This window comes from Lissotriton vulgaris, chromosome 4_1 (genome assembly GCF_964263255.1).
Source record: "Lissotriton vulgaris chromosome 4_1, aLisVul1.2, whole genome shotgun sequence".
Classification (NCBI taxonomy): Eukaryota; Metazoa; Chordata; class Amphibia; order Caudata; family Salamandridae; genus Lissotriton; species Lissotriton vulgaris.
The window spans coordinates 2,058,733,343-2,058,748,768 of record NC_141691.1 but is presented as its reverse complement, the minus strand read 5'-3'; the positions used below and the strand labels follow the sequence as shown (position 1 = coordinate 2,058,748,768).

The following is a 15,426-nucleotide window of genomic DNA, read 5'->3' as shown; positions in this document are numbered from 1 at the left end:
GGGCACCCCCTTGCGACGACGTTGCGCCGCCATCAGTCTCCACCGTCGTCGTCTTTGGCGGTTTTCTATTATCAAAGCTCAGCTTTGACTGCTTGGCGTCATTTTTCCCCATCGCCGCTAACAGAGTAATCCCCCAGTTCCGTAGTGGGGCAGCGCCTCAATGCGTCTCAGCTATCAAGCGCTCTGTGTGACCTCAGCTGCTCAGGTGTTGCCAGTGCGCTCCAGACTACTTCCACTCAGCATTAATTGGAAATCGCTGTAAAGTCGTCCGCGCGTAGCCAGGGCTTACACGCGGTCCAAAATGGCGGGCGCTGGCAGTATGGTCGGGTACCCACCTAAGAAAGTGCAGTTCAAGAGTTTCAGGGGATCAGGGCTGCAAGTCGGCGCTCAAGCGTGTGGTGCTGAGGTTTGCCGTGTCTTAGAGCAGCGGGGGGGCCAGGCGCGTCCATTCACCAGTGTACTCCACCGTTTGAAACTCCCAGCTCTGCAGCAGCACCCGCTCACCTCCGCTCCCGCACTGCAATGGCGAGGATGGTGCAGGCGCGGTTACTCTGTCCCCCACCGGGCGCCGCCGGCGCTCGCGCGATCTCCGGCAGCCGCGGGATCGCTCCCACCGCGGCGCAACAGCACCCGATCAGCCGCTCCGGTCTCCGCTTCCTCCCCGTGGCCACGCACCAGATGCAACCGTCGGCGGCCGCAGCGGGGGAACAGCCGCAATCCGCCTCCGGCAGCGCCCCTGTAGTGGCGCGATATTCTTCCCCGGCAGGATGTCCTCGAACGGTCAGGGCCTATGCAGCCGCGGCCCACAGCGCCCAGCGACGCCCAGTAGCAGGAACTTCCGGCTGGGGACAGGATCAGTCCGCCGGTCGGTGAGAACGGAGTTCGGTCCTGCTTCCGAGGGCAGCCGCCCCCGCGCTCGAAACTCGGGCTGGTGGAGCAGCCTGGTCTTAGGAGCAGAACCCCGAAGGAATGGGGGTCCGAAGTCACCAGGAACAGGATCAGGTAAGGATTAGTAAAAGTAGCCGGCGGAGCTCACTCAGAGAGCGGCCATCTCGCTGCTCGGCTAGCCACGCCCCCTCTATGACAACTTCGACAACCAAATCCACAGTACCTACCCAACACCCAACCTCACCAGCGACACCATCCAGCCAACCCTTCTCACCTGGACCCCTTTCACCACAGAAGACACCACAAAGAACATGAAAGGCATCCACTCTGGAGCACCCACTGACCCCTACTCGCCCCACATCTTCCATGGGGCAGCCACCATCATCGCACCTGAAGTACGACAAGCGGTCAACTGCTTCCTCGAGACCGCCACATTCCCCGATGACTGGAAATGCGCTGTTGTCAAACCCCTCCTCAAGAAGCCCTCCGCAAACGCAACAGACCTCAAGAACTTCAGGCCCATTTCTCTTCTCCACTTCACCACCAAAGTCATCGAGAAAGTCGTCAACACCTAGCTAGCGAACTTCATTGAAACCTACACCATCCTCGACACCTCTCAATCCAGATTCCGCAGCAACAACAGCACCGAAACTGCCCTCATAGCCGCCACTGACAACATCCGCTCCATCCTAAACCAAGGTCACACAGCAGCCCTCATCTTCCTAGACCTCTTAGCAAACTTCAACACCATCTCCCACTACACACTAGCCTCCAGACTCCACAATGCCGGCATCCAGGAAACCGCCTTAGACTGGATTAGATTTTTCCCCTCAGGTGGAATACAAATATTAATACTCCCACCCTTCCTCTCCGAATCTACAGATATCAGATGCTGAGTACCCCATCATAGTCTCATTCTATGATGACACCCAGCTCATCCTCTCCCTCACCAAGGAACCCGACGTCACCATGAACCGCCAGATCAACTCTGTATCCTTCACATGATGAAACACCCTCCGCATACTCTGCAAGACCTTCAAATGGATTCCCCCCCCTTGACTCCAGGAAGATCGTCACCGACACACTGATCACCAGCAGACCGGACTATGACATGACCACATCACCCAACACCTCCGCCACCTCCACTGGGTCCCCGTAGAAAAAAGAATAACCTTCAAGCTGCTCACACACGCCTACAGAGAAACCTCTGCCCTGCCACAGTCCCTAGCATGCAAAGGGTCAGAGCGGTTGGCAGATCCTTATCCTGCATCATGGCCAAGACCTGGAACAAACTCCCCCTTCACATCAGATGAAGCCCAACACTGCACCTATTCAGAAGGAATCTCAAGACCTAGCTCATCTGATGACCACGGAGCTGCTCGAAGCCTCCCCCCCTGTGCCTTGAGACCCTCACGGGTGAGTAGTGTTCTTCAAAAATACCTGATTGATTGATTGATTGATTGATTGATTTAGGTCCGAGCTATTGGTGAGGGCCTATAATGAGGGAGCAGCCTGTAACAACTGTTAAATCCTAAGGCAGGAGGGGTATAAGACTATTAGAACATTCCACCCACTAAGGGTAGCATGTTCGAAATTAAAATGGGAGATACATGAAGACAAACAGTGGAATTCTGGATTACTGGGTATAGTAGAAAGACTAGTACTTCAATTGTTCAAGCTGAGACAAAGGTATACAGATGCTTTATGTTCAGAAGGCTGTGCCGAAACACTTTTCAACCGCTTGTGATTAACACTAGGGCTTCCACAAGGGGAAGACTTTAGAGCAGTTATTAAAATTGAAAGCAAACCTCTACTTTTATAGTCTTATGCTTGCCCAACACTGCAAGTGTGTCTGTTAGTTTCAGCCACAGTGAGAGCATAAAAAAGTTTCAATAATGATAAATGTGTGGAGTGGAGCGCTTGTTAGAAAAGGCAACAATATAAATTGTACTTTCAGTGTCAAAAAGATGTGCATGAAGGAATAGATTCTACTCTGAACTTCTGAAATTCGCAGTTGAACTAAAATGTACTACATGTACTAGAACACTGTGCACAGAAAGGGGCTCCTACCTGTCTCTGATTCACAAATTGTCCGAAATACAGGTACAAATAGGTCCAATGGCCATTCTAAAAAACGAAAACTTTTTAGCTTCTGCGCTGTTCCGCAGATTCTCAGATTTAGGGCTGGAACTCAGCGGAAAACTCTGGGTTACTCCGTCACAGCGGTGAAAACTAGCCTATCTGCCGAAATCAAAATCCCATAGAATCGAATAGGATTTAGATTTTTGCAGATGGCATATCTAACACCATTGCGCTGGATTAACCCATTTCCTGAGTTCTAAATCAGGCCCTTTGTTCCTTCAATGTAGATTTTAATTCCTCTAAATACTTTTTCAATTTGTGCCTACTTCTATTAGTAATCATTCTTTTGTAATATCTCTCCAGTTCTCAAAGGGCTCCTCCACTCCTCATGAACCCAACTCTGTTCTTCAGATTTGCTTCTGGTGGTAAGAAACCTTTCTTTGACCCACAATTACTTCTCTTCAGTCCACACCATCCGCAGTAGTCAGCATCAAATAAATCTTCAAACCTCTTAAAGTGTCTAGAACCCTCACTTCTGGCATCAGAGAAGCGTGGGGGAGAGATAGGGACTGACATATTCAGAAGGATAGAGGAGGTGAAAAGAGAGGTAGAAGAAGAGACAAAGGCAGATGAACAGGAATGGAATGAGGTGAAGGGAGCGATGCAGAGGAAGCTGGCGAGGAGGTGACCAAAATAGACCCAGCCAGGAACCATTTCACTATTGGAGAAGTCCTGGAGTGAATATCCGGTGCATGTAGTTTATGGTAATCTGAAAGCAATTTGGGTCCTAAGAGAGGGCCTAATCCTCTGATACTTCAGAGAACACCACCTGGGAGCAGCAACAAGAAATAGAAGAAAGTTGAGGATCCTTCGTAAGGAGGTGTTAGAAGCAGCCAGCAAGAAGTAGTGAAACTAAAGGCCCTACCTCAAAATTAGATGTTCACAAACCAAATTTGCAGCAGGGTTCAAATTGTAGGATTTCAGAGACTCCAAGGTGCAGTACCCCAGGGATCCAAGGTGCAGGACCCTTGAGTCTCCAAGTTGCAGAATCTCAGAGTCCACAGTGTGCAGGTCCTCAGAGTCCTCAGGGTGCAGGAATTCCGAGTCCCCAAGGCGCAGGACCTCAAAGTCTCCAATGTTCAGGACCTCAGAGCCTCTAAGGGGTGGGAGCTCATAGACTCCAAGGTGCAGGAGCTTATAGCCTCCAAGGTGCAGAACTTCAGTGAGTCCAGTGTGCAGGGTCCCAGTAACTCTAAAATGATGAAAAGATGAGGCTCCATCTTTGGGAGGTGTTAGAAGCAGCCATTTAAAAGTAGTCAATCCAAACGTCTTAGCCTTAAAATGAGATGCCCATAAACAGAATTTGCACCAGGGTCCATAGTGCAGGGAGCAGGACCTACGACATTCCAAGTTGCAGGACCTCCAAATCTCCAAGTTGCAGGACTTCAGAGTCTCCAAGGTGCCCGACCTTCGACATTCCAGGGTGCAGGACCTCTGACATTCCACGGTAAAGCACCTCAAAGACTCCAAGGTGCAGGACCTCAGAGTCCCTAAGGTGCAAGTCCTCGTGTGCAGGACCTCTGAGTCCTGAGGGTGCAGTACATCAGAGCCTGCAAGGTGCAGGGTTTGATAAATTCCAAGGTACAGAACTTTAGTGAGTCCACTGTCCGGTCCCAGTGATTCAGAGGTACAGGGACCCTGAGAATTAACGTGCAGAATCCCAGAGACTCTAGGATACAGGGCGTAAATGAGTGAAATGTTTATCTGTTTAAAGATTTCAAGGGTCTGTCCTACGTATAAGGATCCAGAAATTACAAGGTGCAAAAATGCAGAGATTCCACGGAACATGACTCTGGATGTTCCATAGTGTGTGACTTCAAAGATTTCAAGATACAAGATCTTTGGTATTTGAAAGTGCAGGGTATTCAGAGATTCTAAGGTGCACCGATCCAAAGATTCCACTCTTTTTTGTTTTGAGCGTAAAAACACAGCAGGCATATTAACCAAGATACAAGAAACTGACAAAATTCCAAAATCCCCAATCTCATTTTAAAACCGGACAACAAATAGATAAAATGTCATCATCCATTTGTACACGACAAATATGATAAACAGGATATACAGAAAAAGATAAAATCTATAAAATATCAAGTCTCATATTTAGGACGTGTAAAAAAAAAAGCGCAAATTCCTATACCATTTTACATGATGTGCAAAACCAGCATTCTACATAGCAGCTCGGCAGTAAAGGGTAACCCCTACCTTAATGACCTATGTAATTTCATTTAATTTGTTGAGAAGGGGAACTTCATAATTAGTTTGATTCTGTACCCCATGCTATCGCCTGGGGACTACCCGCCTTTTAACTATTCTGGAAGCATGTAGAGGTTACTAACTGTTGATGTAAAATGTATATAACGTATCATTTAAATTACCTAGTGTTGTTTGTTTGCGTGGTTGCCACATATCCCTCCCTGGTCAATCCAAATCTCAGCAGAGCTCCAATCCTCTTCATGTAGGCCTCTTTGAATCTATAGGTCCTTTCCAGCTTAGGTAGCCACTGAGCCAATGTAGGGATTTTCTGAGATCTCGAATTCTGTGATATTAAAGATCTGGCTATCCCTATGGCTAGGAAAAAACACATTGTCTATATATGGAAACCTGACCAGCTACAGAGGAAAAACCAACAAATAAAGCCAAACCTAAACTTTCGCCCAATTTCACTTCTCCCCTACCTGGCAAAAATCCTGGAGGCCTTTGTGGCAAATTTCCTAAGTACCTTTGTGGAATCCGCCCACTACTTGGACCCCCACCAAGCCGGCTTTAGGCCTCAACACTCCACTGAATCCATTGCGCTGGCCGTCCATGATGAGCTCAGAAAGGGAGCCGATCAGAACACCTCACAAGCACTGGTGCTCCTGGATTTGTCTGCGGCGTTCCACACCGTCGACCACGCTGTTCTCCTCGATCGGGTCGAGAGCGCCAGCATCCGGGGTCCTCTGCTGAGATGGATCACCTCTTTTCTCCAAGACAGCTTCCAAGCCGTTTGCCTCCCCCCCTTCACCTCAGAAGGATAACGACTCACCTGTGGAGTCCCTCAGGGCTCCTCCCTCTCCCCCCTTTTGTTCAACTTGTATATCCTTCCCCTGATCTCCGAACTCCAGAAAGGATCAGTGGTCATTTTTAACTACGCTGATGACCTGCAGCTCATTTTTACCATTGACCCCTCCCCCTCCTCTTTTTGAGAACGTCCAATCCACCATGACCTTCATCAGCACTTGGATGAATGCTAACCAGCTCAAACTTAACCCCGACAAGGCTGAGTTGGTCCTCACGGGGCCCCTAGGTAACCCCTGGAACTCCACTTTCTGGCCCCTTTCCCTTGGTCCCCCTCCATCCCCTGTCAATTCGGTCAAGAGCCTAGGCATTACCATCAGCAACGACCTCTCCATGAGGTCTCAAATTAATTGAGTGGTCTCCGTCTGCTTCTTCCACCTGCGCCGAATTAGGAAAATTAGCAGACTGCTGTCACGTGAAGCTCTCGTCCAGGTTTCCCTGGGACTAGTCATGTCCCGCATTGACTATGCAAACTCTTTATATGCTGGTATACCTACGTACCAATCTCACCGACTCGAACTCGTCCAGAACCAAGCAGCCAGGCTTATTCATGGCCAGCCCAAGTACAGCCAAACTAAATCCCTCCTTAGGAGCCTCCATTGGCTCCCAGTGGCCCAGCGCAGCCTTTTTAAATTGGGCTGCCTGATCCACAAAGCCCTCTCCTCCCAGGGACCCTCTTTCATTTCCTCCTGATTGCACCATTAGGTCCCTTCCGGTGCCCTACGCTCCTCCGGCTCCAATCTCCTGTCCCTCTGCTTCTTTAGACGCAAGAAGCATGGTGGCCTGAGATTTTCCTCCCAAGCCCCATTCTTCTGGAACTCCCTCCCCCAGAACTCCGCCTTCTCCCCTCCTATGCCCACTTCAGGAAGTCACTTAAGACCTGGCTTTTCTCCCTAGCCTACAACTAATTCCGTCACACTGCTGTGCCCCTCAGCCCCTCCACTTAAGCGCCAAGAAACCGCTGGTGAACGTGCGCTCTACAAATCCCCTTTATCATATCATATCATATCACACCTCCTCCCAAAAGTATTGTAATCTCGGGCAAGTAAAAAATGTATGTGTCCAATCTCCTTCTTCAGGCAAATTACATGTAAATCAGTCACTCGGTGTTGTAGGAAACCATTGATGGAGTCCGGAGGGAGTATAATAGGCCAACCATTTAGAAAGGAAATCCATTCTTTTAAAATTGGCAGCCCTTAAAGTCCTCTGGCCAAGCTCACAGACTCGTAGCCATTCCTGGCTATTGAACCAGCAGTTGGTTTCCTGCGCAATTTTTGGGAGCATTGTTTCCACCAGGCTCTTATTCAACTCCTGGTGTAGTAACCTGTACCAACTACCCATGCCAATTACATTTACCTCAAAGGCTGCTTTTAAATTACCCTAATTCCTGTATAATTGGTCGAGAGAAAGCATGTAATCTGCTTGAAGCTAAACCAAAGATCGCAGCTCTGAGGTTCAGATTGATTTATGACACGACAACAAATTAGCACCATTGTAAAAGTCCCATAGCTTATGAAAACCTAGCATATTTTAGTGCTGAATATCCTTTTACCAGAGCTTAAGGCCCCATAACTCACAGTCATAAATAGAGGAATATGCATGGCATGATGGAATATTATACTTTTTATTAAACCGCTATATGCGGCTTAAGAGTGTATTCACAATCTTATATCTTGTCTTTTTGGGTAGCTTTGCAGTATGCAGGAATGCTGGTAGCTTAATTGCACTCTCTGTTAACATAAGATCCATTAGAAAATTATCAAAATTCAAATCAGGGGCCGATAGCTGAGTTGTTAAGCTAAGTAATGCAGCTTGGTAATAAGTAGCTAAATGCGGTAAGGCAAAACGCTCCTGTTCTACATCCAATTGTAAAATAGATAACTTAATCCAAGGTTTTTTCTTAGCCCAGAAAAACTCATGAATCACCTTATCCAATTCATTAAAATATGAGATTGGTATCTTTAAAGGAAGATTTAAGAATAACAATATCAGCAGGGGAAGGATCGACATCTTTATCAAAGAGACTCTGCCTATTATTGATAAGAGGTAAAAGTGCCCATCTTCCTAGTAGATTTTTTATTTTATCAAATGTTGTACCATAATTCAGAGGAAAGAGTTGAAGAATACATACAAGCCTAGGTATCTAATATGTTTTAGAGGCAGAAATTGTAACTCTTCTGGAAAACTCTATTCCTGATACATTAAATAGGAGAAGCTCAGTTTCAGACTGCTTAACCTCATACCCCCTAGTTCTATAAACGCCTGGATTTCTTCCAGCGCTCTCTGGATATTTTTTTTCTCTGGGCTTAGATACAGGATCAAATTGGTGGCAATCAACTTGATTTTAGCCATTCTTACCAGGGGAGCTTGGATTGATACATAAGAACAAATTTATATAGTTAGTGGCTCAATAAAGAGTGAAAATAAAAGGGGGGAAAGAGGGCACGTACCCCACCTTATTGCCACTTCTCCCACCTCCTCAGAACAGAATGTATGATGATTTTTGCGATAGCTCCCCTATAAATTCTCCTGAGCATCTCAATCAGACGGCATGGAAAGCCAAACTCCCCCAAATAAAGAAAAGGGTCTGCCAGTCCACTAAATCAAATGCCTTTTTTGCGTCCATCATTAAAAGGGCTGCACCGTCCTAACTAGCAAAAAATTAATCGATGGCCTGGGTCAGATAAAAAGTATTTGCAGCCATAGATCTTCCAGGCAAAAACTTTGTTTAATCTGCGTGTACCAGATATTGCGCACATCTCACAATCCTGTTCGCCCACATTTTCATAAAAAGCTTGTAGTCTACATTTGGTAGACTTATTGGGCGGTAAGAACTTGGGTCTTTCAGGTCCTTATAATTTTTTTAAATAGAGATCACAACTGACTACTTAAATGTATCTGAGACCCCCACTCCGGCCATTGTTTGGTTGTATAGCAATACCAGAAACGGAGCGAGTTCTTCTAAAAATAACTTGTAAACTTCAATAGGGATCCCATCATTACCACTTGCCTTCGCATTTCCCATTTCTTAATGATTTCACTGAATTCTGCTGTTGTGATTGGTTCACTCAAGTGCATACAGTCCTCCTCGCTGGTCGTAGGAAACTGGACTGACCTAAAGTAGTCCACAAGAGCCTGATGGCTAACTATCTGGACGTCCGCATAGATCTTACTGAAATGAGACACAAAAACTTCAGCAATTTCATTTTTATCATTCACCAGGCATCTAGTACTGGGATCTCTAATTTGTGGAATAGACTGCTTGCTCTGGTGCATTTTTGTGGACCAGGCTAGGAATTTGCTGATGTGCTGGCTCTCCTTGTGGGCCTTCTGTCCAGAAGCTTTACTCCCAGCAATTTCCTTTTGAACTCCTCCTTTGCCCATAGTAATTCCTGCTGGAGTGCCTCTACTTCTAGTTCCCCGGTTGGCCTACCCAAAAGTTCTCTCCTAGCCCGCTCCACTCCTTCCTGGAATCCATCAATCTTAAGTTTCCTCCTTTTGTGAAGTTTGGCCCTGTAGGGCACCACCCGACCCCTAAATGTGGCCCTGAAAGCTTCCCACACCATAAAACCTGGTGCCGTTTTTACATTTTCTTAAAAAAAACACGTATTGAAATTGCGAGTTTCATCAATCCATTTTTGGTCAGACAGTAATGTTTTATCAAAATGCCACCTGTTATTTTTTCTCTTGGGGGTGGGCGTGTGTATTACCAAGGAAACTAGAGAGTGATCTGAGAATGGGTTAGAGAGAATCAGAGAGTCTGCCCTTGTAAGATGAATACTTATAAAAAGAAAATCCAAACGGGATGCTGTTTTAAATCTCCCTTAGTAGGACCTGAACTCAGAGCTGCCTGGATGATCTACCTTCCATGGATCTAGTAAGGCAAAATCCTCTTTTATAATTTTTAAAAGCCTGTCTGTTTTCGGTTTTAATTGCTTTTTTCCTTGCTAGAGGTATCCAGGCACAGATCTTGTATGAAGTTAAAATCTCCTCCCATAATTATATACCCATGCGCATTCAACAGCAAGTCATATACCTGTTTCAGGCCCACACAGTCATTTCCGATTGGCCCATAGCAGTTAAGCAGGTGACAGCTATCTCATTAACTTCGCCTTCTATCCAAATCCACCAGGCTCCCTCATCCCGAATCACCTTGCCCACCACCCAATCGGGCTCTGTAGAAAAAAGAATACCCGTTCCACGCACTGCAGCATAGGCCGAAGCAAGGTATGCTTGGGCATATTTCTTGGGGAATGTCAAGTTGGGAGAGTTAGAGTCTCCTGCAAAAAAATCACTTGCGGGAAGAAGGATTCTAGACATTTTAGCACGGCTCCTCTTTTTTGTACATTTAAAAAACCATTAACATTACATGAAATTACCTTCAGCAGTTGTGACATTCGTCAGTCGGATTATACCACTTAAAAAAAAGTCTGCTATGTTCTCTCATATTTCTATTTTCCAATTGCACAAACTATGTTGAAAAGTTACATATAAGCCCTTGAGAGTATAGAGCCTGCCAAAAATCACATTGGCCTCTGGATATAACTTGGTGCCACATAGCCCATTATCCTAAGTTTGTCCGCTATCTATACGCTCCTTTTCTTTAATGCTACACCCCCTTCCACTCTTCCCCGGCCCACTCCGGATTGTCTGTTGAGTGAGGTAGCCCTTTCCCCACATACGGAGCCTCCCTTCAATAACAGGTGCTTTGACTTGGCACCCAGGGGCACGTCCTACCCCCTTCACCCCTATGAATAGAACCATTTAAATCATTAATCCACAGGTATTAATAATATAAAATACTCCAAAGAAAAAACAAAAAGAACTGTGCTTGTGCAGTAAATAATGTAGCCTTGGGAAGGGCCTAGTGCCATCTGTTTCCACATTACCACACACTTCTATCAACAAGCACAGTATATCTAGTGCAAGCTCCTGGTATCACTTGTGCCTGATGCATCTGCTCCACTACAAAAAAAGCAAAATAAGGATGTCCGAGATAAATAAAGCTAACAATAAGGTAAACCTAGTATCTAAGACATCGAGAATGTGTAAGAGTTCTGGACTAACTTAAAATATAATAAAGATCAACTTTTAAATTTCCTTGCTATGTATAGCCATCCTATCCTGAACATGGAAGGGAAGGGGAAAGTGCACAAGAACTGCACCCCAAATGATAGACATAGTATCGTTCCCCACCCCTTATGGGGGAGATACAGTAAGGTGCATTGTGCAAAAGTACGAGTTTTTTTTAACCCTAAACCCTTTAACAAAAAATCGGTACGGAAAATTGATACATCTTTTACCCCGATACATTGAGCATTTAGCAAAATGGAAGGAATTGCCACAAAACCAGACACAAATCCACATCACTACTGAGGTTTTACATGAGGTCTAACCGGGAGAGGGAAAAAAGCAAAAGAGAGAGAGAGAGAAAGAGAGAGAGTGAGACTAACATATGGAGGATATTGCAGAAGTGAGTAGAAGATTGGGATATATATATATATATATACATACATATACTTATACAAAGAGAGAGAGAGAGGGGGAGTGAAAGAGATGGAGTGTATGTGATTATTCAGATCAGCCTTTGAGATCTATCAGAGAAAGAGACAAACAAACCAAGAGTGTTAGCAAGAGGGACAGAGAGAAAGTATGCATGTGTGTAGTGACAAGTATTATTCAGTTACAGTGAAGCAAAGTGGGACTGGGAGAGATACACATGGTGAGCCAGAGATAGATAGAGTGTGAGGGTAATAACTGTAGTTGTGCACAATTACGATTTTGCTGTTAGAGTGGCTGAAAAAGTTAGTGTGTCTGAGTGTTTGTAGTAACAGACAATGTCCACAGTTACCTTTGAGATCTCTGGAGCTTTCTGACAGAGAGGGACAGAGAGAGCGAGGAACACAAAGCGATGTCCAAGAAGAAGAAAGAGTTATACAGTAAATCAGACAAATAGACAGAAAGGGAAATGGCGAGAGGAGGAGAGAAAGATTAGTAGCTGAGTTTTTTACAGTTTCCTCCGAGATCTTGAAGCTTGTATTATAGGGTGCCAGTCCCTGCAAGGTTTTTTTTATTTTTTTGTATTTATTTATGCGTTTTTATATAGCGCAGACTTTACCCGAAGGTGTCAGAGCGCTTCAAAATAGGAATAGTAATGATACATGAGGAGAAAATTACAAGTAAACAAATTACAAAAGCAAGCGTAAATTACATGAGGCAAAAGTGACAATTGTGAGCAAACATAATACAAGAGGTAGCAAACGGTGCATTACAGGAGGAAAAAAGTGACATTTGTGCAAGTTACAAATGCGTACAAAGTACCAGTAGAGGTATAATATTGCAATAAATGGCAGGCACTTAAACACAAGAACAAACATTACGTAGGCAATGGTGGTACTTGTGCAAGTATCTAAAGCAAACAAAATGTAAGAGGTAGCAAACTGTGTTACAAGAGAAAAATGACGTGTGCATTTTACAAAAGAGTACCAAACACGTTCAAAGTGGAAGGGATGATGTATGACACTTTCGGATGCCCCCAGAGCTGCTGGTGTTTGTGTGTGTGCATAGAAACACACCAAGTGCTGTTCTACAGGTGTTCTTGTACTTGCAGTATTTTATTTCAAATAACAGGGTGTTTGTGCTGTGTCTTTTCAGATCCTGTAGCCTCTTAGCGTTCTGTAACACTAAAATGATCTGTGTGTCCTTCCAGGTGTAAGAAGGTGACGTTTGAGAGTCCAGAGTCAGAGATTAAGAAAAGAAAGGAAAGAGAAATTGTGAATATTTGGAAACCTGAAGAGGAAATTAAGAAATATAAAGGTACATAGAGTTGTGAAGAATGTAATTATATTTTGTTGTCCACACGGAGAGGTTCAGTGGAACTCCACCAGCTACAACTTCAGCTGTTTCTGTGGAAAGACCTGGTCACCCATTTGGTGAGTGCAGGGTCGCACACTGACCCCTTAGCTGTGCCAACTCCTGAACGGTGCTGGTGGTCCCTCAGGAGTACAGGAAGTTCTCCTTAACATCATCCATTGATATCTGTTGTGATGGAAAGATACACCAATACTGCAATGGATGTATTTCATATGCAAAGCTTCATAGGAGACACAACCTGGCATCAGTCCTCTCCAAGATGCGCGGATCAACTGACACTCTTGAAATTTTCTTTCCCTTACAATCTGCTACAGAACAATCAGTGAGTAACATATGCAAATACACTTACATCATAACACATCCCCTTCCCTTCCCTCAAAGATAAAGGAAAATAATATATATATATGAAGAAACGAATAATGTAAATACATAATCAAAAGAAACAAAGAACAAAAAGCTTGATAAAATAAATGAGAGGAAGAAACCTGAGACTAAGATACAATATAGTCCTCAAGATATGTGGGAGGTCTCCGGAATCTAGTTTTACTGTCAGACCTTAACCAACCATCCCTCTCCCAACATGGTCAACACCTGTTCCACAACCACTACTTTCCACTTCCTCATCCCTCATGAACACAGTGCCAGAGTATCCCTCTTCCACTCTCTTCACACATTGTCCCCCTTTCTGGTACAATGCAACATTTCTAAAATTCCACCTCTCGTCTTTTTCCAAAATCACAAAAAACTTCCCATTTTAGCAATTTGAAAAGGCACTTTCAGTTTAGGGAGACATCTTGCTATGCTTCCTGACTTTACTTTGACCCAATCACCTACCACAAGTTTGATTTGCTCCTCTCCCATGGGTTGTATTATACCTTGACCTCCATTTTTTATCCATTCTCTCAACCAGCCAGTAGCACAGCTAGGGGAAGATGGAGGGTGGTATGCCCCAGGCGCACTGATTTTGGGGGCACCAGCGAGCGCAAGGTTAGCTTTCCTTTATTTTTTTTGTAATTCTCGTCGTCGTCTGTGAAGTCCCTCCAAACCCCCACTCGTCATCTGTAGCCAGCACTCCTGCTCCCCTCTCATCGTGGACTATCACCATCACTGTGAGGCAATCACAGGGATCGTGGTGTGGAAATTGCCAATAAAATCTGTTAGCATAAGCTGAAACCATCTTGTTTGTGGCATCCATTTTGTCAGCTATGTAATTCTTCCATCCTCTGCTGCTCGTCTTTTTCCCTGCCTGTGCTGTCTACTTTAGTTAAACTCCTGACTCAGCTAAAAGCAATATGCAAACTAAAGAGTTTGTAGCTGCCAGAACACCTGGTCTCAGACTCAACTGTCAATATCTTAGTGCTGCCCTAAGCACTCCTGCTCCCCCTCCCACTTTGCTGACTAAGTGATTTGCCATTTGCCCATGTTTTTCGGTAGTTATTCTTGTGTAGGTCTGTACCTCCTATTTGTAACTACATGCTTACCAGTGCAGAAAACTTAGTATAAAAGGCCCATGGTCTGTGTATTCAAGTACTACCTCCTGGAACACGTGAGGGTTTTGTATGGACGTGAGTGAATAAACTTGTTATTTTGAATTCCAGCTTCCGTGCCAATCTCTTGTCTTGGTCTATGGACCCGTGGACAGATAAGGGTGAACCCCTGCACCGGTTGGCACCTAAAAAGGATAATTTCCACAGTGGTGGGCGGCAAAGCTATAGCTACGCACTGGAACCAGCTTGGAACCAGTTTGGTGGCAGGTAAACATACACGCATTTCTTGCAAGGGAACCCTTTGGGTAACACTGTGACGTGTTGCACAAAATGCCACACTGATTAGTGAAGGCCAATTGTATGGTACCCTTAAATAATCTGTTGACCCTTTCCATCAAACCGTTTCCCTGTGGATTATATAATGAGGTGCGTGAATGTCTGATCCCATACTGTTTAAAAAACATTGTAATTTTGTGCAAAGTCAACTGGGTACAATTATCTGTTACCAACTCCAAAAGAACACCATCTTCACGAAAATTTCCTCCAACTCTAAAATAGTGCTTTTAGTGAATATACATCAACCACTACAACAGAAAACCTCAACTATGCAGCTAGTTCCACCATGGGGCCAATACATTCCAAACAAATGGTATGTCAGGGCTTACTAGGATCTTCAATATGCCCTCCTTCTCTTTTGCACCCTACTCGTAACCTCTTCTTCTAACTCTACCTACAAATACCACACCGTTCAACACCCTTTTGACTTGACTGTCAAGACCTGGTCAACAGAAACTTACTTTTATGTCTCTTACTAGTCAAACCTTGTCCCAAGTGACCCTCATGTGCTAAATAAAATAGCTTGCATCGCAAACCTACTGGATGGATAACATGATCCCCCTCATAATGACGTTGAGACCAAACACTGACAACTCATGCAGTACGGCCTCACTGACTGATCCACGTTGAATCAAAATACAGA

General features: G+C 45.0%; 1 protein-coding gene across 2 annotated transcripts in view; it reads left to right on the top strand.

Moving 5' to 3' along the window:
* LOC147724962 (E3 ubiquitin-protein ligase TRIM39-like) overlaps positions 1 to 15,426 on the top strand; it is a 299,690-nt gene that overhangs the window by 222,208 nt on the left and 62,056 nt on the right. For both annotated transcript variants that reach the window (XM_086966453.1, XM_086966454.1), the window contains one exon: positions 12,797 to 12,903. In XM_086966453.1, coding sequence (XP_086822579.1) covers positions 12,797 to 12,903 — 107 coding nt within the window. The remainder of the gene's footprint in view (positions 1 to 12,796; positions 12,904 to 15,426) is intronic.